The sequence below is a fragment of the Hippichthys cyanospilos genome, chromosome 22 (assembly GCF_059441005.1).
Source record: "Hippichthys cyanospilos isolate Australia breed blue-spotted pipefish chromosome 22, RoL_Hcya_1.0, whole genome shotgun sequence".
Classification (NCBI taxonomy): Eukaryota; Metazoa; Chordata; class Actinopteri; order Syngnathiformes; family Syngnathidae; genus Hippichthys; species Hippichthys cyanospilos.
The window spans coordinates 1,239,902-1,262,291 of NC_142390.1; the positions used below are offsets into that span (position 1 = coordinate 1,239,902).

The window sequence follows — 22,390 nt, forward strand, 5'->3', positions numbered from 1 at the left end:
CATGTGTTTTCTGTTGGGTAAAATCCAAATTCAAGCTATCACAGTATGTAATTAAATTTAAAACAATAGTCAAAAGAACAATGAACACTTGTGTTGTGAAACTAGTTTGTTTTGCCCCTCCCCCTCCCCCCATTGAAAAAGTGACTCAATACTTTTTAAAACAATTTAATAGGCCTGTATAAAAGATGACAGAAAAGAACATAACAGATGCCAGAAGCCCTTTATAGTGGTTACAGTACCATCATAAAGTGTGGCAATAATACAGCAGAGGTATTGCAGATAACTTTTTTACACAAATTTCAACATGGGGTCAAAATAATGTGCAGTGCAGTGGTCACATAATCGGAGCCTTGGTCAAAAAAAAAAAATAGAGGCGGAATAAATTTAGTTTTTGACTGACATTTTTCATTTTGTCAACAACTTAAAGTTTGGCAAAGTGACTGATAGACTTTCTGTAAACTTATGTTGACTGATTTCACATACAGACAATTCTGCTATTAAAAGGATCAAAGTCTCATCTCAGTTACATTTCTCAGATTCTTTCTGGTGAATTCACTGGATGTATGGTGAGCTGATTGGAAAATAAAAAAGTGTAATCTATATGGCTTTCAATAATACTGAAATGTCAATATTCAAGAAGGGTAAAGCTTATCATGCCATCTGTCTGTAACATCAACTTTGCAGAAACATTTTCTCCCCAGCACATGAGCAGTTTCTCCTCATTGTCCAACTGGCTTGCTTAAATGGTCTTTTAAAACGGTCAGTTTTGTTTGCGTTCAGTCATTGGCAAGCACTTGTTTTTCTTTTCAAAAACCCAAATGCAGCGCGAGTTCCTTGGCTGATTTGTCGTCTGAGCGGTCGCTCACCGGCTTGAGGCGCTTGGTGACCAACTTGAGGTTGGTCTCGTGCAGAATAACCTGCGTCAGATACTTCTCCCGCTTCATTTGCTCTTTGACGGCGTACGGCACGTCCGGAATGACGTAAGACAGGATGAACTTGGTCAGGTAGACGATGTGCTGTCAAGAGACATTTGTTAGGAGCTAGAAGCTTTTATTGTTTTTTTTTTCTGTTTGTGTTTCTTACCTCGACAACTATAATGAAGGCCATTTTGGCAGCGATCACATGCCAGTAGTAAATGCTGTACTCGTACTCTTTTGGGTGCCCGGGAGGGTGGCGAAAATCTCGATACCTGGGAAAAAAAAGTTGTTATTATGCTTGAAAAGACAGCTCAAAACACAGCAACTTTCTATTCTTTATTTTATCAAAATAGCTTGCACAACGCAGGACATTTTATTTTGAAACACTGGCTGCACACAGAGATTTTATCCAGCTCCTTTCCCGTTTAATATTTTTCAAATTCATAACCCATAAGAAAAGAAAAGGCATATAAACTGGTAATGGTGGGAAAACTCCATGAGTTATCAATTCCATGATGTGCTACGGAAATGAGATTTGAACAGGGTCTTTTTTGTGTGTATCATCATGCTGTGACACTTTTCAAAGGAAGAGCAGATGAACTGGAACATCTTACAAACTTGGGTTATGGTGTCTTCTTTTCAAAACACTGTATGCTTTTAATTTGTAACAAGAGACAAATGGAGCTCTGAAGTTTAAACGGAGGGCACAGAACTTTTCTTTTTTTTTGTGCCCCTCCAAAATTGTGATGTGCGCTTCGTACCTGCAGGTGGTAATGTTGTAGGGTGCGCTCAGTGGCCGGCTGTTGTTGGAGAAATGGCTGACGTTGAAGATGGACAGGGAGCTTTGGATGTAGCCCCGCATGGTCTGAGTGTCGTGCTCCCCATACGGGTAGACGGAGAAAGACCAGTAGTAGACCAGGCGCGGGATCATGTCGGAGGTGAAGGCGATGATCATAGCCTGCGCTCCGCACACGGGGGGGGGGGGGGGATCCCCACCGGTGACGCCGTAGCAATGGGGAATGTCAACGCGACGGAGGCGGGGACTCACGTTAGTGGCCACGGCCAAAATGGCCACGCCTTGAAGGATGGGCTGCCAGGCGCCGATGTCCTGGGCCTTCTCCGGGACGATGCGGCGGAACTGCGTGGTGATTTTCCAGGCGTCCACGCGGATTTCAAACAGGTTGTTGACCAGCGCCAGGACGGGAGCCAGGGGAAAGGAGGCCACAAAGAGGGTGACAAAGCCAAACTGGATCACTGCGTGTGGGAAAAGAAATCAAATTGTGGAAATCTCATATTGAAATCGTTAACACGTTTAACTCTTGTGGCATTATGTTACAAATGATGGAAATTCATTTGAATTTTTTATGATATAATAGAATCAATGGAAAAAAAACTACACTTTTGAGTAGGCATGCCGTGTATTTGTCTGAACATTTGGCTTCTTCTCACCCATTTCCAGGTACTCGTAGAAGAGTCCCAATTTGGACATGGGCTGAAGTTGGTAGTCCTGCTCCCAGCGAGGAATCACCTTGGGCGACGGTGCACGTGTGCAGTAGCGGAAAATGACATTTTTCACCCACCTGCCAGACGCACGGGCCGGGTCAGAGCTCAGCTGAGCTCTTCCTGCCTAACTGATGCTTATTGCGTTATCATGGCTTCCTTACGGTAAGAGGACCTCTTGGATGTTGTTCCAGATAGCTTTACCGCCCATGATGATGGACAGCTGAGTGGTCAGTTCAATCAGACAGCCGCCGGGATCGCACTGAATTTGAAAAAACAAAATGGAATCAAAAGAGAGGTGACACGAGAAGAGGAGGGCGAGTCTTACCTCCTCGTTGCGATATTTTCCCAAGAGGTACACGGGTCGCCCGGGATAGCCGACAGCTTTGCCTTTGGCGAAGGCGATGTAGAAACAAGACGAGTAGTAGTTGACAAATTGGAAGAGGAACATCTTGAGCGTCAGGCTGTTTTCATAATCCGTCTTAGTCCTTGGCAGCTCTGGTTATTCAGAGAACGAATCATCTTTGTTCAACAAAACATGAAAACGAAAAGTCGCACTCTAATATTGTATCTTAAAACAAAACAAAAAGCATGTAACAACACCAAATTGAATGGAAAGAATGAAACGTCTTGTGTATGTGATTTGGCCACCGGGGGGCAGTAAAACACAAACGTGCAGACGCACGTGAAGTGGTTCCTCCCAGAGGATAAAGAACATACTCCAAAGTCTGTTTGATTACCAAAATCGGTGATCCAGATGGCCACCCGCTCGTATAACATGTTGAGAATCATGATGACCACGAAGCTGATGAGCGAGGCCGTGACCGACGTGGCCATCTGCGGCGTCACGTACTCCTTGAGTGGCTCCAGCTCTTTCAGATCCTGCGCTCGCAGCCTGGCCGAGAAGGCGAAAAAAGCGGCCAGCCGGTACACGGTGATGGCCACGATGGAGGCCAGGATCAGCAGGATCTGAAGGCGCGAGACCACATGACGAGAAGAAAAGCTCCGTTGAAAGACGCGAAAATTGTCAAGTGTATTGTTGGTACGTAGGACTTTTTTCAGCAGGTTGAAAAATGAATAATCGGTTTTGAATTTCACATTGAAATGATGTGAATTGCGAATGATTCTGTTTTCAATATTCAATACATCGAATTTTCAGCATAATGAAACGAATGAGTTGAAAGACAGGGATTTCAAACATACCCAGAATAAAACGGTGCCAATTCCTATTGACACTCGAACGCATCGTCCACAGGCTGTGTACGGCACCTTTTCCTTCACCTGTATGTCAAACGCACGCACACGCATGTGAGTGGTGGAAGCTTTTGTCAAATCAGGAAAGAGCGCAACCGACCCCCGTGACTGGGTTTTTCCTCTCGTATATACACTTGGCCTCGTATTCGGGCCGAGCAGGCTCCTCCTGCTCCAGGAACTCCACCGTGTCCCACTGGTATTCCAGCTCGGCTTGGTAGCGCTTCCAAAATTCCAGGAAGAGCGTCACTGCCAGATAAATGCATCTTTTTTTTTTTTCCTTACAGGAGTATCTGAGTCATGGTTAAAAAAAAAAAAAAAAAAAAAAAAGACTTACCCCAGATCGCCATGAAAACGGCAAACACCAGCGTGCCAAAATTGTCAAATATGCAGAGTTTCTGCAAAACATAAACGTCAACTTCAAGCCCAGCGGCTTTGCTAAAAGGAGGCGTTGGCGCCTGCTGACCTTTGACGCTTCACAGGTGCTATTTAGACGCCAGTATTTGCACTCGCGGTCGCACTGCGGGCACATGATGATTTTGCCGCCGATCTCCGGGTCGCACACCTCCATGCTGCAAAGGCGCGGCCAGAGCGTCCGCAAGGAGTGGAGATAATCCGGCGTCAAGGAGGCCTACCTCCACGTGCTGCTTTCTTGCGTTTTGTATCCGTAGATGAAACAAGAGAGGCCCACCACTGCGGCAAGGGCCAGCATGATGGTGTAGAAGCCCAGCCAGGCAAAGTAAATGCCAATCTTCTCGCCGTAGTATTTCCTGTCAAACAAGTAAGGAAGAAAAATAGAGAGTTTAGGAAGATGAGATGGATTCTGTTTTGCAATCATTTTTACATTGTTGCCAAACTGTCAGTGCGTCCGAAACACGGTAGCAGAAAAAATACACCAGAATTTGACCCCAAAACTAAGGGTGTGCGCTATACCACGCGCGTCTCATATTTGCGGAATAACGGTAGTTGTCGGAGGAGCCGGAAAGAAGCAACTGCGGGCCAACCGTCATTCATTTCCCCACAAGATTTCATCACGTGCACCGCGGGTAGTTCGAAATACCGTGATCCTTTAACAACTAACGAAAGCAAAACCTCATGGCCGCGTCACCTTATAAGGTCCAGCGGCTGCATCTTGTAGAAGCTTTTGGGGTGAGCCCATTCCCTGTAAAGGCGGAACCTCTCGTTGGGGCAGCCTTCTTCTTGCGACTCCACGTTAAACCTGCACTGGATGCACACGCAAGACGGGATGAGTCGGCCGGGGGCGGGGGTCCCGTGGAACCGCGCTGGACGCTTACGTCGTGGAGGGGATAGGCCGCCTTGTAAACGCCGCTGTCCAGCAGCTTGCGAAGGCCAAACTTCTTGACGCTGCCTCGGATCTCGTAAGGGGCCCGGCTCAAGATGTAGTAAGCCTGGAAGGCAGCGAGAGGGCCCCTGAGGCCGGACGGCCGCGAGGGCCCCCGGCGGGCGCCGGCGATGGCTCACCATCCTGCCCCGCATGGACGGAGCGAAGAAAAGCTCCCGGTCCTGGACGTAGAAGCAATCCAGGCGCTCTTTCTCGAAGGGGGCGGTGAAGAACTGGGCCTCCTCGCCGATCAGGCTGCGGTCCGGGTAGAAGGGCTGGGCCAGCGCGCGGAGCCAGCGGCGCCAGGGCGGCCGCTGCGACGACAGGTCGTTGGGCCGGATGGGCAGCTTGATGTGCAGCACCTCGGCGTACGTGCACAGCGTGTCCCACGGCATGTGCACTTTCACGAAGGTCAGCTTGCCGTCCGACACCTGTCGCGGGTAAGACACCGTACGGCGCGGGCTGCGCGTTTACGTCCCAAGTAATAATGGCCCTTATTTTGCTCGAATTGAAATCCCGATTACTCGCCGCAAATGTATTATTTTAGCCAGAAATTTCAAGTCACCGTTAGCAATTCGCCGGCCACGCTGAATGATGTGGCGGGCAAGATCTCTTGACACCAACATAGACTACAAGATGCCCCCCCCCCCCCTCCCCCATTCATGCGACGGTCACAAATAAGTCAGACTTACAGATGGCGTGGCCTCCAGCTCCATTCCCATTTTCATCAGGCTGGCCTCAAAGTATTGCCGCCGCCTCTGCACGAGAGCAACAAGCGCCACAAACAACTTTGAATTCGGGACGCCCTCGGCCCCGTCAATTCCGGCCCAGGACTTCATGTATTCGCGCAGCAGGTACCTTCCGCCGCGCAAAGGTGTGCCTCTTCTCAAACTCCTTCTTGTCCTCATCTTCGTAGACCAGGACGAAGTCGATGCGGCGGACGCCGTCGTTGAAGAAGAGCGAATCGGGCTTGTCGTTGAACTCGGCCTGCGGGCAAAAACCGCGTTGGTCAACTACCTTTTTGACACAATCGTTATGTAATGGATCTGAAAAAAGGTGAATCATAAACTGTCTTCAAAAAAAAACAACTAAACTATATGAATCAATGATCAAACTTGATATTCTGCAGAAAATGACTCACCAGTGGCACTTTAACTACCGCCGAGCCTTCCTGGATTCCATGATACGTAGGCAGAAACTCCTCGGGGTAAACTGGAGAAGGAAAGCAAGGACAGGAAATCAAGGCTATTTTTCACATGTGAAAAACAGCTGCAATTTGGCTCGGTCGCATTATCTATAGAGACTCGCAGCATCACCGGCTCACAATAATCACATGGCGAGGATGCTTTTCTGCTCTTCCTTTTTGGGGCTGGGGTTGCATGTCGAGACATGCGGTCAGGCCCGTTTGATGCCCTGCCCATTGTGAGCAGCACTGCTTCCTGTCTGCGTTTCAGCAGGGAGGGTCACACTTTTCCATGTGCGCTTTCACTTCAATATCCCAGCAAAGCAACAAGCCGGGGTTTTGTCGCTGTGTTTTGGCTCTTAATGCGAACAAAGTGTGAATAATTGATGAGTCATGAATGCAAAGTGCACTAACTGTTGTCAGTTAGATTTGGGGGGATCAATAATATCCTCCTTGTGAGAGCAAAACAAGCACTGCAAGATTTTTTTGGGGTTTTTTTTGCATGTTTTATTGCCACTTCTCCACTCCTCTAAATTCTTATAAATAAATATTTTCCCCCAGATAAATATTCAACTTTTGGGATACCTGTCATGAAGGACAGGTAAGGAAGGACATGAAGGACATTAATCTCGCCACAAAGCCTGAAAGCTGCACAAGCCAACCCCCATGTTATCTCTTTTAAGGACTGGTTGGACTTCATTCTGTCCCACTCGTGGGCTGCAACGCACTCCCACTCCAAGAGTGGAGGCAACAACAAATCAGATATTGCTAGGCAGAACCACAACATCCAAGAAAATGTCAGAGGGCCCCATGTGACATCCCTCAAGGGCACCAAAGGGTTCTGCTTTTACATCCAGGCATGGAGACACGCCCCCAATGGGCTAAAACACAACGTTGCGTTGCCACCAAGTCAACAAGCACGCAGTTGAACTTGAAAGCAGTGGAAATGGCAGCAATGCACACTGATTTCTTCAAGTTATGACTCACGGAGAAAATGCGAAATCTGGGGGATCGAATTCGAAAAAGCACATAAAAAGTGTTTGTCTCACCAACATCTTCTTCTATCATTTCCAAGCGGGCATTTCCGTCCAGTTCCTCGGCATCAGAGACGGACTCCATCTCCAGGATATCGTTCTCCATTTTCGACTCTCAAAGCGAAAGTTTTCGCTGATGTACCCCCGCCCCCCTCGACCCCGTCCCCCAAGTATCTCCGCAGCTTTTTCGGATACCAACCGGCATTAACAGCGCTGTTCTGCAAGCATTGTTTTCCGGCTAATTCCGCAACAAAGCGCAAGTTCTGGGTCCAATTTGGGCTCAGCTTAAACTTGAGAGAAGCGGTACCACAAGGGTGGGGTCGAAGGAGGCGCTAAGTGCCATTTGTCACCGGAAATCCTAACTTGGGCAAATATGATTGCGTCATAGCCAGTTGGCAAATCAAGACAACCTTAGAGTTTTATGCGATCAAAAATGTAAAAGGCGTGCTCTTTTCTTTACACGATATGGATTTACATGATTTGCTTTTGCCACACAACTTTGAACAACACCAAGCCTGCTACTCATGTTTCAGTACTGCTCTTTCGCTGTGTAAACAAATATTACGTACGTTCACCGTGGAGCAGGGTTGTTTATGTTTCCGTTTGATTCAAACGACAGACGGCTTAGTGGAAGCTGGATAACGACCCCGATCATTTGAGTCAAGCAAGTGTGGTATTTGTATTAGTCAAGGGCGTAGACCAATACACTTGGTGAAAGAAGAGTGGTGATGTCAACGACGAGGAAACATTTTTAAGGCAAACTCGGTCGATTGCACTTGTAGATAAGTTCGGCTATATTTGCGAATTTGTTTGTTGTGATAAGCTTTAAAAGTTTTTCTTGAAAAATACTCATGAAAATTTTGTGGCGTCTAAACAGCCATGCAATTGGTTTCCTTGTAATGGTCTGCCCTCTTGCGGATATAATGGAACACTGCAGGCGACTTTATTGTTGAACCTTTTTTTTTTAATTTCATACTAAGTGTTTGGTTAATATGTAAACAAGCCATCGTTATACCAGCTGGAAGCGATTCTCTTGGCTTTCCAAACTGGAGTTTGCTTGTCATTTTGATTAATTAGAAGCTCCTCTATACAAATATTTCTATGAAAATTTTCGGGTACGTTTTGACAACATTTCTGTTGTTTCAACGTAACAATATGCCACCCTGCGGACAGGGCATTGCAGGCTACCCCAAATGAGTTTTTTTTTTTTTTAAATAAGGAGCACTATTTTACTATTAATCGGTTTACTTACTACTCGTAGTTTCTTAAGGCAAGTTTTTTTTTTTTTTTTTACACACAAATTCATTGTGTTTTCATGTGGACCTGTAGAAACACTGCTGGGGACACCAATAATAAAGTGGTTGTTTTTAGCAGCGTGAACTGCAAATTGTGAACAAGGCTATAAATCACGATTACATTTTAACATTGTTGTTCTGGATTAAATTGACCGAAAGCATATAAGAATGTGTGCTTCACCTTTAACGCACACTGAAATAGTCACCTGCAGTGCTCCGTTAAATCCACAGGAGGGCAGACCATTACATTGACGCCAATTGGATGGCTGCTAGAGCGCAAAATAATTTTCGTTTAAATATTTTTCTTGAGGAGCTTCTGAGTCAGTGGAATCGTAAAGAACACATACAGTTGCCAAACACTTTCAAAGAGTTTTATCGGTAAAAAAAAAAAAAAAACGCTAAAATAAAGCATAGCATTTTTCCCAGAATGCCACGGGGTATTTACTTCCGTATTCGCAAGTCCCGTGGCATTGTGGGAAATTATAGAACGGACCAAAAAAATCACAAACTATTACGAAGAATTATAGAAAAGATATTTACTTTTCGAAAATATTAATACAATGTAAGCGAAATTAGAAGTGGATAAAAAAATAATTTTAAATATGCGCATGCGCACCAATGGAAAAAAATGCTAGGTTTAGCATGTAGCCAACAGGAAGCGTTACAAGTGCTGTATTTGGAATTGCAAGCACATTTGAACGCATTTAATGGATTTTCGTCAGTTAAACCCCAAATAACCCCATGGAAATGTTATTTTGGTCGTGGTTGCATTCAAACACCCTCCTCTTTAAAAATAGGTTTATAATAGAGTTGAAAGCAAATGAAAGACAGTTAAAGCGTACCAGAATTTTCATGTAAAAAAAAAAAAAAAAGAATCTTCTGAATCACAAAAATATAAGGCAAACATAGAAAACTTGGAAGGACACTTTCAACTGGTAAAATGAAGTCACAATTCACGTAGCATTAGCGTAACTACATACGCAATTCTAATTAGATCAATATAGTAACGGAGTCATCCTGCAGTGTTCCATTTTGTCCGCAAGAGGGCAGACCGTTACATTGAAATCAATTGAAAGGCTTTTTAGACGCTCCAGAATTTTTATGAACATATTTGCCTAGAAAAGCTTCTAATTTCGCCGAACGGCAGGCTAACTGAAGCTTAGAAGGCCAGGAATACCACTTCCAACTGGTACAATTTGGTCGCGGTCTAGATTAAAGCACTTCTAAATACATATAACAAGTTTAGGGTGTCCCCCGCCTACTTCCCTTGAAGAAAAGTGGGACAGGGACCAGCACAGTGGCGACAGATGGATGATTGAAGCATCATCATGGATGATGATTGTATTATGTAGGGTGCGAACAAGGAAGAGAGCATCAAGGAAATCCAGCGTTCTCTAGTGCCTGCTTTTATTTCATTGTACAACGGATGAATGGTATATTTACAAACATGGTTAAAAAATTAAAAAGTCGAGATTTCATTGGCACGTGGTGCATTTTCAGACATGACTGAAAGCCAAGCTTCAAACATACAGAAGCACCCACGCTTGGTGGAAAAGCATCATCTGGTTGCCTTGCCATTTTCCTGAACATCCACGCTGTAAACACACAAATGAGTCAGTTGTTATTTTAACGCCTGAGCGCATGAGAGTCTATTTTTTTTGTTGTGGTCCCTACTCACCCATTTTCATCTTTGAGGTGCTGGTATAGCTCAAACTTGCTGTTGACTGAGCGTGCTCTGCCCAGAAACTCTCGGCGCTTTTTGGACTTGGCGGTGATCCGATTGGTCCACAGAGAGAGGAGCGAGACGGGACCTGTGATGCGACATTTAGTAACTCCGGAGGCTTTGACTGCGCTAATATATGCGGTGTATGCGAAATGCGGCGAAGGAGGTCTGCAAAGAGGAGGCGAGCCCGACCTTTCGCGGCCTCCGCCGAGTCAAGTTGATCGGCGGCCAGGCGGGGTTTCTTGATCAGTGGCTCCGGGGAGTCCGGCGAATCCTTGATGACTTCCGAGTTCCGATCGTCTTTGTCGGGCGCGATCTTTGTCCTGCGGAAACAAAGCGGAGTCAAGCCAGGAAGCGTCCGGTCGAGACGCCGGGAGAACCGACCTGTCCGAGTCCTTCCAGCTTTTGTCCTCCGTGTCCTTGATTCCGTTTTTGTCTTCCCTGTCCTCCCTCTTGCGGCCCCTCTTTTTCCTCTCCTCTTCCTCGGGAGGTTTGCTGCGGCACGCCACAATGCAGTCCAGGACCCTCCGGTGCCTGTCGCTGGCGGCGGCGTGGCTTTTCACCAAGGTCTCCAGCTCGTTCCACATGATTCGATACTGCTCGTCCCTGCGGGGTACGGACTCGGTTAGCGTCGACCCGCGAGCGAGCGTGGAGCGGCGAGGGAAGCCACCTCTTGGGACCCTTTCCCCTGGAGCCCACGGTGGAGATGGGAAGCGGGTCGTTCTTCCTCTCCATGTCCACTAGGTTGTAGACGGTCTTCTGGCAGGTGAGAAGGTCCTCCTCCGTCAGCGCCTCCTTCACAATCAGGTTGGCCAGGGGAACCACCTGAACAGATGCAGGAGGAAAAGGGACAAGGAAGCTGAAGGAGCGCGGCCGCTGCGGCGAGCGCCAAGCGGCGGGGGGGGCGGCTTGCTGACGGCCTGCATGTTGAAAATGGTGGTCTGCGAGATGATCATGGGCCAGTAGCGCGTGTGGCGTTCCAGCTGAGCTTTGGCCCGTTCCGCCGGCGCCGCCGCCCCCGGATGAAGGGAGGCCTCGCCGACGGGACTCAGGCGGTTCTCCTTCATGAACTCGCCGAAATCCTGAAAGAGATGAAAAAGCTCATGAAGGAGTTTGGGGAGTTTCTGACGGAAATATTTTTTGGGGTGCGGATTGAGTTGAATCGTAGCGAAGTAAGGAATGAGAAAAACCCGACGGGATTCGCGAGCGGGCGTACGGTGATGCGATAGTCGGTGACGCGCCCGCCGCAACCCTCGCTGATGGAGGGCGGGTCCTCCAGCGTGGAGCGGTTGCTGTTGAGCACGTGCAAGAAGATCTCGCCCCCGTGGCTGCTCAGCATGTGGCTGATGATCTTGGATCCCGACTTCCTGGGTTGCTCCAGCAGAACCGATCGACCTGGAACGCCAACGCACATTGTTGCGTTCAAACGCTAAAACCGCTCAAGTCTTTCAGTGCCGTGGACGAGAATTCTCATCTTTGAAAATAGTAGAACATTAATAAATGGTTAAATGCCGAAAGTGCTGGTAAGTTGTCAAGTAAGGTGAAAAAATCACTTACCGTTGAGGAGAAAGTTGGTCAAGCACGATGAAGGACGGCTGTTGACGTCAGTGGGGGAGATGCGATAAGCTCCCGTGCAGTAATGCAGTTCTAAACAACGGGACAGGGGTCAGCTTGGTCAGGAGCCGTTTTGACGAGAAGCCCGGGCCCGGCTTGCGGGGGACGCACCGACGGAGATGGTTCGCGGCGTGCACCACTTCAGCGTGACCGTTTCTTTGAGGCCGTTCTCCCGTGTGCTGGTGCCGGCCATGTGCAAGTCTCCTGCGCAAAAACAAAGCGAACGTGGCTCAGGATTTGGCCTCTCGTATAGTTTCCATGCGTTTTGAGTCACCCACCGCTTTTAAAGAACTCCAAGTGGGCGTCCTTGTGATGCAGCAGCTCCACGTCGTAATTGGCCGACGTGTTGGCGTGCTGCTCTTCCTGTCCGACCGCACAACAAACACAAACACATACAGCAGCTTAGTCTCAAGTTGACAAAAGGGGCACAAGTTCTCACACACTGCTGATTTCATGTTTTGGTCATGACAGATGTTTTTTTTTTTTTTTAATGGTGGTAAAAGCTAAGAACTAAAGGTGTGTTTTAACACTCTAGAAAATGATGACACCAGGAGAACACAGCGGGTGGCAGACATTCACAGAAGAGGTAGGATTGGTCGCAATCATTTTGTGCTCATCATTTCAGCTAATATTAGATTTAATGCACGTTAAAGTTTTAGTTTTACAGATTAGCTAACATTAAAGCAAACGCTGATTGGGGCAAACTGTTCAAGGTACAGTAAGGCTGCACGATTAATTGCATTTTAATCACGATCACGATATTGGACGCCACGGATAACTAAGCTGATCCGCATACGCACCATGTTTCCCATGACATGCATGACCTTAATTATTTATTTACCATTATGAAATATTGTAGCGTTTCTCACCTGATTTCTAATACTTATAATGCATAGCTCTGAAACCCATTTTGAAAAACTGGCAAAAAAAAGCAATATATTCAGTTCGAAATGACCGAAAATGTCATTTTGACTACAAATTGATTAAAATTTGCTTAAAAATAAATAATGTGTTTGGTTCTAAGTAGGTTTAATTTTTTTCATTGGTTTGCACTCAGCAAATAAGTTTGCTGTGTTGCCCTGTGTGCCAAGTTTTTGCCATGTGTTGGGCGAATTTGTTTTAATTATTTTTGACTTTATTATTATTATTATTATTTGTAAGGTTAAAGCCTTGAAGCCTTGTTTGTATACTGATTGTTTGACCAACCATGGTGAATAATCGCGATTTCAATATTGACCAAAATAATTCTGATTATTATTTTGGACATAATCGTGCAGCCCTAACATACAGCAATATAAAAAAAAATTTTTAAAAAAGAGCTTGGGCTCGACCAAAATGGATATGTTCAGGCCATGCCAGGTGCTTTTTAAATACATTAAAAAAAGTGCTCCAATGGCTTTCCAATTCATATAAATGCATTAAAAAACTAACAAAACAATTGAGACCATAATTGCCTTTCTTGAAACACCTCATACATCATACAAATGAAGGCTTGCAACGATGCACACACAAAGAGACACAACACATGAAACGGATTCTGCCCCTTCTTCCTCACGAACGTAAATGCGTGTGTGTGTGTGTGCGTGAGAATCGAGTACTAACCTGTTCGCAAACATTTAATGTGGGCTAGCAAAACAGAAAATACAGCATGAAACCAGCAGCAGGGTTCAGTCGCATCAACATGCAGGTGAGATGCACCAAAAGGAATTTTTGGGGGGTAAAAGAAAAAACAAAAAAGGAGCGTGAAGCAAAGCGATTCGTCGGAGGTGAGGAGGCAGACGTGAGTGGAGCGACGCATGCACATTAGCAAAACACTTGAACAAAGCAAAGACAAGATGATATGTGAATATGGATGCTGGGGAGGGGGGGGTCAACAGTCACTTGCCTTCATGGGGATGTTTGTGATGGTGGTGGAGGCCAAGTCGAAGTGCTGTTGCACGAGAACGTTCAGCTTAGCGGCCAAGTGCCTCCCAGCGCGGACGCTGTGAACCTCGCTACTCAGTACGGGCGACACCTGAGCAGTTTCAAAAGAAAGGCCGCAATAGAAATATGGAGAAGGAAGCTTTCCAAGCGCCCTACCTCTTTTTTGGGCCGGTCCGACACCAGCGTGTCATCACCCTGGGGGTAAATATGAATGAGGACCAGTTCGCACTGTTGGATGCCCATCAGCCTGAAAGAGCCAGTAAGGTACAGGAAGCTGATCGTAGTCATTCTAAAGCATTGAAATGATTTATCTTTGTCGGATTTTCACATGACAAAAATGTCTTCTGAACAGGGGGGTGTAGACACGTTTATACAGGAGCGTGAGGACAACGTTTTCATGCACTGTGAACCTTGCTACATCACTTGAGCTTTGATTACAAAGTGTATCGGTGTGGGCAATGCAGTCGGTTCAAGAAACAACTAACAAAAAGGAAACAAACAAACCCACCTGTCCGACCCTGCCGCCAGCTTGTTTTGCTCCATGATGGTCTCCTGTATGCAGTCTTCCAGCATGCGCACATGAGTGTCGCTGTAAAATACAGACGTTCACTTTATCGGACCGAGAAAAACACCGCTAAACTTTCCGCCGCTTTGATTGACCTTTTAGCGTTGGTTAAACAGATGATTCGACCCCGGTTGGCGACCCGCTCCGCCATGTCCATCAGAGCGATGCGCTTCTCGTGCTGCAGTTCGGTGATCTTGCACAGCGACTCCACCGCCGCCACCAGCCCGTGCAGAATGCTGCAGCATTCGGGGTCCTCGCGTGGGTTGGGGGGCCCCACTGCGGCCAGTGATGACATGAGCTGTTGGCCAAGAAAATAGAAGCAGGTTCGCGATTCCAAACTGAAATGAGCCTTGGCTCAAAAACAAACTAAAATAAGGTCATCGATGAGGTAACCCACCTCATGGGTGCTCTGGCAATCACGTTTCCAGCTGTTCAAGAGGTGGAATTCCGAGTCACTCACAATGTAGTTAATCTGTAAAGAAATATGGATTTTACTGGAAAGCATCTGGCGTCTCTTTTGGAGAACGCGAACAGAGGGACTCACTAACCAATTTGTCCAGAGGGTAAATATCATAGAGGATGCGGCAGTATTCCATGGAGCACTCCACAGCGCATGTCCACAGGGATTTGGACACAGGGGCCAAAGGGATGACGCCCTGGCCTCGACTCTTGGTCAGCACGTCACACTCCACCTGCTGACGACTGGACTCGGCCATGTAGGGGCAGTGGTCCACAACAAATACAGTCTTGTGGGCCACTGAGAACATCTTCATCTTGGAAGCCTTAAGTGCTCAACTGCAGGGACAGTGGAGAAGTAAATACAACGAAACACTGCTCAAAAGAGACATTGATGATAGTTTTCTTTACTCACGCGTGGGGAATCTTCTCAAAAGCACCCGTCAGAAAGTGGTCGCTTGAAACATGGTTACACGTTCCATAGAAAGGCAGACCTTACATTTATGTGTCTGGAAACCAAACATAAAAATCTCAACCAGGCTACATGCTAAAGTGGCGATCGCACGAATCGTCAGCGTGCTGGTCGATCGGAGAATTTACGGTATTATTTTCCTGTATTCGTTTTATTGCGAGCTACGACTAAATATCTATCATTAAAGTCACGGGTTCGTTGCATCACACTCCTTCTTGAACATTTTCAACGTGTGCCGCATCACAAATCCGGGTTGTTTAGCTACGATTGTTATTAGCGGAAATATGGCCGGCGAGAGTCCGTCACTAAAACCTTACCGCAAACAAGAACAAGGCCTTAAAGGTTCCTACCACAAAATAGAATGAACCAACTACTGTAAAAAAAATCTTTCAAAATAAAATGATAAAACAACAACAACAATAATTATTATTATAGTAATAATAATAATGATCATGGTGAAAATGTAAGCACATCATCCGTCGCTTACAGGATAAAAATATAATGTATTTTTTTCAAGTTTTGGTCTTTATTTGCATATGTTAGTGATTTTGCGAGTAATTAAAAAAATATGAGTTGAGCTTGTGCGTTTTTTGTAATCTTTACATTTTTTAAGCTCAAAATGTGCCCATACCATCTATTCGAACTGGCCACAGCAGCGGCATTGTTTTCTTAGATGTCAAATGTCAATGTGTCTCCTTGGCAACAGACGGTCCAGTCTGATGATTAAGTTACATACTAATGTATGTACTGTGTGGCCTCCCTCATGCTGCTGGTTGGCCATAATGGCCTGGAGAGGTCTCCTGGGGAAGGAAAGGAAGTGACTCATTTCTTGTCGACTGTCCACTTGCTTAAAAACAAAAAAAAACAAACGGCCTAGCCTGGCCCACAGAGTACCAAACATCAAACTAAGCAGTAATCCAAACTGTACGTGCCAAAGTCATCAGATTCTTATAAAAGGTGTACAACTTGAACAATTCTTCCGCTTAAACATGTTCCTTAAAGTCTCACTTGACGATCAATATTGTTTCTGTAAAGGTGGGTCTTATTAGTGAGTCACGGATGAAAGGAAGCATCAATTAAACATAAATGAGAGACGGGCTTATCCTGAAAGCCCAAAGGAGTGACGACAGTGGGGAAAAATGATGGACTTGCTATTAAAAAGTCATTAGAACAAAACGTTGTAAGTGTCAAGAGGGTGACTGCCTCAGGTGCAGCACGAAAGATTAATGGCCGGTGCCTTCCGTGTATATGAAGATGAATGAGGATGTGAATTGATGACTAATGCAACTCTTTGCTATCACTTTTATTGGCAAACTTGAAGCGTACAGATGTGACAACTTCACACTTGCATTAAAAAAAAAAGAAAACTAGTCAGGTTACTCATGTAATCACAAAACAAAAGAAGAGCTGTGCCATATGCAAATGTTCAGAAAACAACAAATGTTCAGAAAACAACAAATGTCACGGTCAACAGTTGCATGCACTGCAAAAAATCCTAACGTTTGAACTCACATTTTGTTTTGCAAATGAAAATGATTAACAGCGTTTCTGTTTGGAAAATGTTTTACAAGGAAAAAAAAACGTAGAGAAGCTGGCTGACATTTCTTCATAAGAGTCTTTTTTCTATCTTAAGTGCTTTACAAAATACAGTGGTGCCGCGTGATACGAGATGGAATTAATTCTGATGCGCACTCATGTTTTGTCCTACTGAAATGTATGGAAATGTCATTTGTTCTACACCACCCCCAAAAAAAGACTCAAAGGAAATTTCAATGGAGGAGAAACAACACTCCACTAGAAACTATGTATACACAAAACGTAATGAAACTGACACTCTGTCAACTGGGCCAATTTTGTGCCTTGAGCTGCCTCAGCTTTTCTCAGCTCATCAATACGGCACTAATATCGAATATGATAAAGAACATTTGTACTACGTTTGTCCGTCTACATGTGTGGCTACAATATTTTGTGTTCAAACCTGCGCTGCAAAACAGATGCTATTTATCATTAGCAACTCAGCACTAAGAAAGGAGACAGAAGGGCAATACTATGTGAACGTCTGAGAACTCGTGTAATTCTCCATCGCGGAATCTTGAGGCACCACTAACATGAGCTTTTCTAGGCAGAGAATATGACTGAGCGCTCCGTCGTCTGTTGACATGTGTCGCAGCAATGCTTTCTCTTCAACCCGTAGCCAAAATGGTCGGAGCGTCACAAAATAGAAATTATTTAGCTTTAGCAACTTAGTATTCGAAAGGTGAAGCCGCGATTGTCTTGGATACACATGTAGTTCTCGATGACTTGTGATACCGGGCACCACTAAGGTTAGCTTTTCTACGCGGAGGACAAAGAAGAGATGACAGAGTGTGTTTTTTGTCTTTCTAAACTGACGTTTCGTGCTCGGTCCGTCGCTGAATGCGTCTAAGTAATGCATTTAACATGGGCGCTGTTTAGCGTCAGCATTAAGCACGCGGATGGAAGGCTTACGCTGTGTGGTCGTCTTCAATACACGTGTGATTTTCTGCGGCCTGTATTGCAAGGCACCACTAACGGCAGAAGATGAGAAATTGGCCGGCCTGTTCATTTGCGTCCACCGGTGTGTCCGTTTCGTCCCAGCGAGACAGCAAAGGTAACGGCAAGGGGAAAGGCCGGGACGCCCCCCGCCAATCGCGGTGAGCCAAAAGCCGGAAGGCAAAGACATACGTCCGCCGCGGCGCAGGCAAACGACTAGGCCGGCTCAGCGCAATCGGAGACGGGGCAACGCAGATGGCGTCGAGCGTTGGCGCGCGGCCGTCGGGCGAGACCGAGCCGCGCGGAGGGCGCTTTCACGTGGGCGCGTCCCGGTCGGCGCGCCCCTCTAAAATTCACGGGCGCCTTCCTCCTCGTCCTCGTCTTCGTCCTCCTGGTCAAACTTCCTCTTGAGGGGGTTCTTCTTCTGCTTGGCCCTGCCCCTGCGCTTGGCGGCAAAGTCCGGGTCGGCCTGGCGCAGGTGCATCTGCTCGTGGTTTTTGAGCAGGCCCGGCACGGCGAAGCCCTTGCCGCAGGTGCGGCAGGTCCAGGGCTTCTTGCAGGAGTGCGTGCGCTTGTGGACGTTGAGGTGCGAGGCCAGCTTGTAGGTCTTGCCGCAGACGTCGCAGCTGAAGGGGCGCTCGTCGGTGTGCAGGCGGATGTGCACCTTGAGGTTGCCCACCTGCGTGAAGCTCTTCTCGCAGAGGGAGCAGCGGTAGGGGCGCTCGCGGGTGTGGATGCGCAGGTGCACCCGCAGGCAGTACTTGCTGGAGAACTTCTTCTGGCAGACGGGGCAGGGGATCTTGGCTTTGGGCACGTGGTCCTGCTGGTGGCGCTTGAGGTCGGACAGGTAGACGAAGGTCTTGCCGCACTGGGAGCAGAGGTACTGGCGGTCGCCGATGTGGTAGCCCATGTGGCGCTTGAGCAGGCTGGGCACCAGGAAGCGCTTGCCGCAGCGCTCGCACATGTGCGGGCGCTCGCGGGTGTGCCAGCGCTCGTGGTTGGCCAGCTTGAAGGCGGTGGGGAAGCTCTTGGGGCAGTGCTTGCAGGGCAGGCTCATCTGGCTGGTGTGGCACTCCATGTGCCGTTTGAAGTAGGTGGACTGCGTGAAACCCTTGCTGCAGATGTGGCAGTAGAAGGGCTTCTGCCCGCTGTGGGCCAGCATGTGCTTGCTGAGGCTGGGCAGCTTGGCGAAGCATTTGCCGCACTGGCCGCAGGCGTAGGGCCGCGTGGCGCTGTGCGTCTTCAGGTGGTTGTTGAGGAAGGCCTGCGTGCGGAAGCTCTTGCCGCAAGAGGTGCAGGTGAAGGGTTTCTCGCCCGTGTGGATGCGCTCGTGCTCCGTCAGCTTGGACTGGTAGGGGAAGCTCTTGGCGCACGTGGCGCAGGTGAAGCGGTCCGCCGGCGCCCGCGTTTGCTTTTTACGGCGGATGCTGGGCTGCGAGTAGTCGTCACCGCCGGCCAAACTGTCCGGCGGGATCGGCGGCAGAGCCGGCAGGGAGATGCTGTTGGTGGCCATCTGCGACACCCACTGACGCAAGGTCACGCGCTGCCGTTGGACCTTCGGCCCGTCTTTCGCCGCCGACTGATCGGGCCACTGCGTTTTCGCCGGCGCGACTTTGATGGGGACCGATTTCAGGAGCGGCCGCGACGCTTCCCGCTCGACCGGCGGCGGAGCCTCCGCGGCGGTTTTACTTTGCGGATTCGCTTCGGGGACGTCCTTTTCGGGGACGGGATCCGCCGGCGAGGCGGCGAGCGGGACATCGCCGTCGCCCGAGTCGTCCGACGCCTCGCCCAACGCGTCGCTCGAGTGGTCTCGGTCGGCCGCGGGCTGCGGCGGAACCGGCGGCGGCGGCGGAGGGGGAGGTGGAGGAGGCTCGACGGGTTTGGGTCGGAAGGCGAGGGACGAGAGCACGCAGTCACCCACCGAAGACGAGATGGTCGCTGGACACGCGAAGGAAGGTTTGGTTAAGCCCCTCAATGAAATCGCACGGAAGATGATACAATATCCTCAAAAAATCAAAACGCGCGGCGTTGATGCGCACCCTCAAAATTGCTCATAATTGCTTCTACCCTTGTGAGAGCCAGCCTATTCATTTGTGTCCGCTGCCGGCTCCATTTAGTCCGAGCTCCCCCACTGAGCGGACCATGACACAGTAGGGGAGCTTCTAAATGATGCAGACCAAAAACCGATGACTAGCTGCCTCTCGAGAGGATATTAATGGCGTGGCCTGACTCACTGAGTGTCGCAGAAAACCGCAAACGTATCGTTAGCCAGTCGATCAAATGCCTGCGCATACCAGAGTAGGAATGTCCCAACGACTTGTTTGTGATGGCCAATAAATGAAGCAGATGCGCTGTGCCATTCGCTAAGTCAATTCCGTTCAGGACTTTCCTAACTAAAGCCGCCGAGCAGGGCTTTACCCCGGTGCCGCCGCCATTTTGGGTGAAATCAGATGAGAACAAGCTTGTTCCTACCTTTACCAGAGAGCAGTCCTTTGGACTGCTGATACAGGAGAAGGGACTTGAGCTCAGCGCCTTCGGGGATGGCGCCCGCACATGCCTCCAGCATAGCGGGCTCCGATGAAATCATGGAACTGAGCTGAGTTGGAAAACGGTGACTCGCATGAGGTTACGAGGCCTTCAAGGAACGCATTTCTCACGGACAGATCCCGGGTTCCCATGTGGTGTTTTGCACGTTTGAAGCATTCGGTGGGGCGCCTACCTGGGAGAGATTGGGAACAGGAAGTAGTTGCTCCAACTTGCACACCAGGCCGGCGATCAGAGTCTGCAGCGCCGTGTCAAACTTTGTGCCGTACTGAACCGGGAACACTTCCTGTGACGGAAAACCCAACGCGTGAGCTTCCTCCAAAATCTGGGACGGCTGAGCGACGTGGCACCGTCACCATGGAGACAGCTTTTGTTATTATTATTATACATGCCGTGTGAATCCGGCGTATCCGTGGCAACGGCCACCCCAGCCCAACCACGTTTTGTTCCAGGAAGGCGCTTAGTGTACCTTAAAGAAGAGCCTCCTCTCTGTGGGGCTTTTCAGCAGATTCTGGACCAGCACCATGAAGTTGGTTTGACATTTCTCCACTTCCACATCCTTTTGTAGAAAGAAACGACTGGACGTTTAACGCCGCTCACATCCCGGAGAGGGAGGGTTTGTATTCTTACCCCGCCGATAGGTGAAGCCATCTTCAATTTATTTATTAGCGTTTGAATGGCGTGGGAGTCTGGTTGGCCCTCCGTTTGGAGCAAATCCAAAATGATCTTGCAGAAGAAACAAACATTAATCGAATAACTCGTACTAAATAGCATGTCCATCGTGGTTATTCTTGGGAATCCACTGATCATTTTGAGACTTTCAAACTTCCTCAGACGTGCAGGAGTCAAAGGAACGCATTTGCAAATGTTTCTACCTTGTGGAAAACCACAATCACCATTTGCTAATTTTCTGACATTTTACAGGCCATGTAAACTTGATTAAACGAGGGGATAATCAGTGCACTATTCAAAAAAAACAATATAGTTTCAAATCTGTGTTTTTGAGACTCATAGCGAAGATGCCCGCTTACCCTCGCGCGCAAGCCCAAGACAAGCTGGGCCGTCTGTTTTAAACTCATGATGGTCGGAACGGTCTGCGTCACCATGGTGACAAACTCCTCCACCTTCTTGTACTGTCTGACGTTTCTCTGGCGGACCACCTGCCACATGAACGAGTACGTCAGCTGCAGCGGGGAGACCATCAGTCGAAGGGAGCCCAGGGGGAGAGCCCCTCTGGCACCTGCGCAGGAAAAAGAACAAACAGTTGGTTTATTTGCCATGGAATTGGTCCTCATTCGGGTCAGGGGGGCAGACTGGTCACCAAGGTCACACATTCACAGTGGGGCAACTCGAAATGGCCGCAATTTCCCTTTTATCGAGTCAAAGTCAAGTTTATTGTCAATTGCACAATGTAATTTTGTTATTGAGCATGTTATCGGGACGCAGTTTGTGCAATGTGCACTCAAAACCGGAAGTACAAACAGTATTGATGCAAATCATTTGCAAATGAGGCCAGGCGAAATTAAATGCATTTCGTTTTTGAATTTGTAAATAATTGTTCGAATTATTTTTTATAGTGCATCCGACGTTGCAGGACACGCACACACGCGCGCACACACTCAGTGGGCGATATGAACATCCGGGCGACTACGTTTAATTTTAAATCAAGCGCGTGTAGATGAGACTCGTGACGGATTTGACTTGGCCATGCTTCCAAAATTAAGAGTTTGTGCAGCATTTAAGATCACCAGTGATCGACACTATCTATCTGAGGCGCAAACGACGAATTGAATGCTTTCAATTGTATTCATCAATTCTTGGCGGCAGCTGTTAGCTCGTCAGCGTTAGCTTAGCATCTTACCCACACCCCCGGACCGCCTTTCCATTTTGTGGCTGCTGGTCAACGTTGCAATCTCACGGGGGGAGTATTAACGAGGTATATAAAAAATGAAGGCGACGTCTGCGTAAAATTATATGCTAAAAGTAAAAGAATTGTCTTTTTCTCGAACGTCAAGCCAGGAAGAATAATGGCGACCGTGGCTAGGAGCTTTCCAAAACAA

At 47.8% G+C, this 22,390-nt stretch overlaps 3 protein-coding genes across 5 annotated transcripts; all 3 read right to left on the reverse strand.

The window, feature by feature from the left end:
- Nucleotides 1–149: 149 nt before the first annotated feature.
- ano6 (anoctamin 6) lies at nt 150–7,537 on the reverse strand. Its single transcript, XM_088406758.1, has 20 exons — nt 7,243–7,537; nt 6,152–6,222; nt 5,869–5,997; nt 5,703–5,768; nt 5,151–5,441; nt 4,964–5,077; nt 4,777–4,892; nt 4,304–4,438; nt 4,135–4,240; nt 4,006–4,066; nt 3,772–3,917; nt 3,621–3,698; nt 3,158–3,386; nt 2,746–2,915; nt 2,582–2,679; nt 2,367–2,497; nt 1,966–2,171; nt 1,679–1,875; nt 1,084–1,189; nt 150–1,016 (listed from the first exon to the last, which is right to left on the reverse strand). Exons 1-20 carry the CDS (start codon nt 7,331–7,333, stop codon nt 807–809), a joined length of 2,751 nt encoding a protein of 916 aa, XP_088262884.1. The 5' UTR covers nt 7,334–7,537; the 3' UTR covers nt 150–806.
- A 2,370-nt stretch (nt 7,538–9,907) lies between these two features.
- On the reverse strand, nt 9,908–15,571 carry ints13 (integrator complex subunit 13). 3 transcript variants are annotated; one of them, XM_088407107.1, is made up of 18 exons: nt 15,219–15,571; nt 14,896–15,142; nt 14,745–14,819; nt 14,443–14,645; nt 14,291–14,371; nt 13,939–14,029; nt 13,745–13,873; nt 13,462–13,485; nt 12,138–12,222; nt 11,971–12,063; nt 11,803–11,892; nt 11,462–11,640; nt 11,163–11,327; nt 10,916–11,070; nt 10,630–10,851; nt 10,438–10,568; nt 10,201–10,333; nt 9,908–10,117 (listed from the first exon to the last, which is right to left on the reverse strand). In XM_088407107.1, exons 2-18 carry the CDS (start codon nt 15,118–15,120, stop codon nt 10,081–10,083), a joined length of 2,118 nt encoding a protein of 705 aa, XP_088263233.1. In that variant the 5' UTR covers nt 15,121–15,142; nt 15,219–15,571; the 3' UTR covers nt 9,908–10,080. The 3 variants fall into 3 exon arrangements, with proteins under 3 accessions (XP_088263233.1, XP_088263234.1, XP_088263236.1); XM_088407108.1 differs by lacking the exon at nt 13,462–13,485; XM_088407110.1 differs by lacking the exon at nt 13,462–13,485 and having other exon boundaries at nt 12,138–12,218; nt 13,741–13,873.
- A 992-nt stretch (nt 15,572–16,563) lies between these two features.
- Nucleotides 16,564–22,376, reverse strand: LOC148405327 (uncharacterized). Its single transcript, XM_088405787.1, has 7 exons — nt 22,192–22,376; nt 21,362–21,570; nt 20,961–21,056; nt 20,800–20,889; nt 20,506–20,616; nt 20,259–20,382; nt 16,564–19,724 (listed from the first exon to the last, which is right to left on the reverse strand). Exons 1-7 carry the CDS (start codon nt 22,214–22,216, stop codon nt 18,133–18,135), a joined length of 2,247 nt encoding a protein of 748 aa, XP_088261913.1. The 5' UTR covers nt 22,217–22,376; the 3' UTR covers nt 16,564–18,132.
- Between the last annotated feature and the right edge of the window lie 14 nt (nt 22,377–22,390).

What these genes read in the sequence shown, in the direction of transcription:
- ano6 (XM_088406758.1), bottom strand. Translation starts at nt 7,333, where the DNA reads ATGGAGAACGATATCCTGGAGATGGAGTCCGTCTCTGATGCCGAGGAA. An exon ending in ACACCTTTGCGCGGCGGAAG is followed by an intron (nt 5,769 to 5,868) that starts GTACCTGCTGCG and finishes GCTCTCGTGCAG; the next exon opens with AGGCGGCGGCAATACTTTGA. An exon ending in CGGCCTATCCCCTCCACGAC is followed by an intron (nt 4,893 to 4,963) that starts GTAAGCGTCCAG and finishes GTGTGCATCCAG; the next exon opens with TGCAGGTTTAACGTGGAGTC.
- ints13 (XM_088407107.1), bottom strand. Translation starts at nt 15,120, where the DNA reads ATGAAGATGTTCTCAGTGGCCCACAAGACTGTATTTGTTGTGGACCAC. An exon ending in TTTACCCTCTGGACAAATTG is followed by an intron (nt 14,820 to 14,895) that starts GTTAGTGAGTCC and finishes ATTTCTTTACAG; the next exon opens with ATTAACTACATTGTGAGTGA. An exon ending in TCACAAACATCCCCATGAAG is followed by an intron (nt 13,486 to 13,744) that starts GCAAGTGACTGT and finishes CTGTTTTGCTAG; the next exon opens with CCCACATTAAATGTTTGCGA.
- LOC148405327 (XM_088405787.1), bottom strand. Translation starts at nt 22,216, where the DNA reads ATGGAAAGGCGGTCCGGGGGTGTGG. An exon ending in AAGGCGGTCCGGGGGTGTGG is followed by an intron (nt 21,571 to 22,191) that starts GTAAGATGCTAA and finishes TTTCCTGCGCAG; the next exon opens with GTGCCAGAGGGGCTCTCCCC. An exon ending in TGGCTTCACCTATCGGCGGG is followed by an intron (nt 20,890 to 20,960) that starts GTAAGAATACAA and finishes TTTCTACAAAAG; the next exon opens with GATGTGGAAGTGGAGAAATG.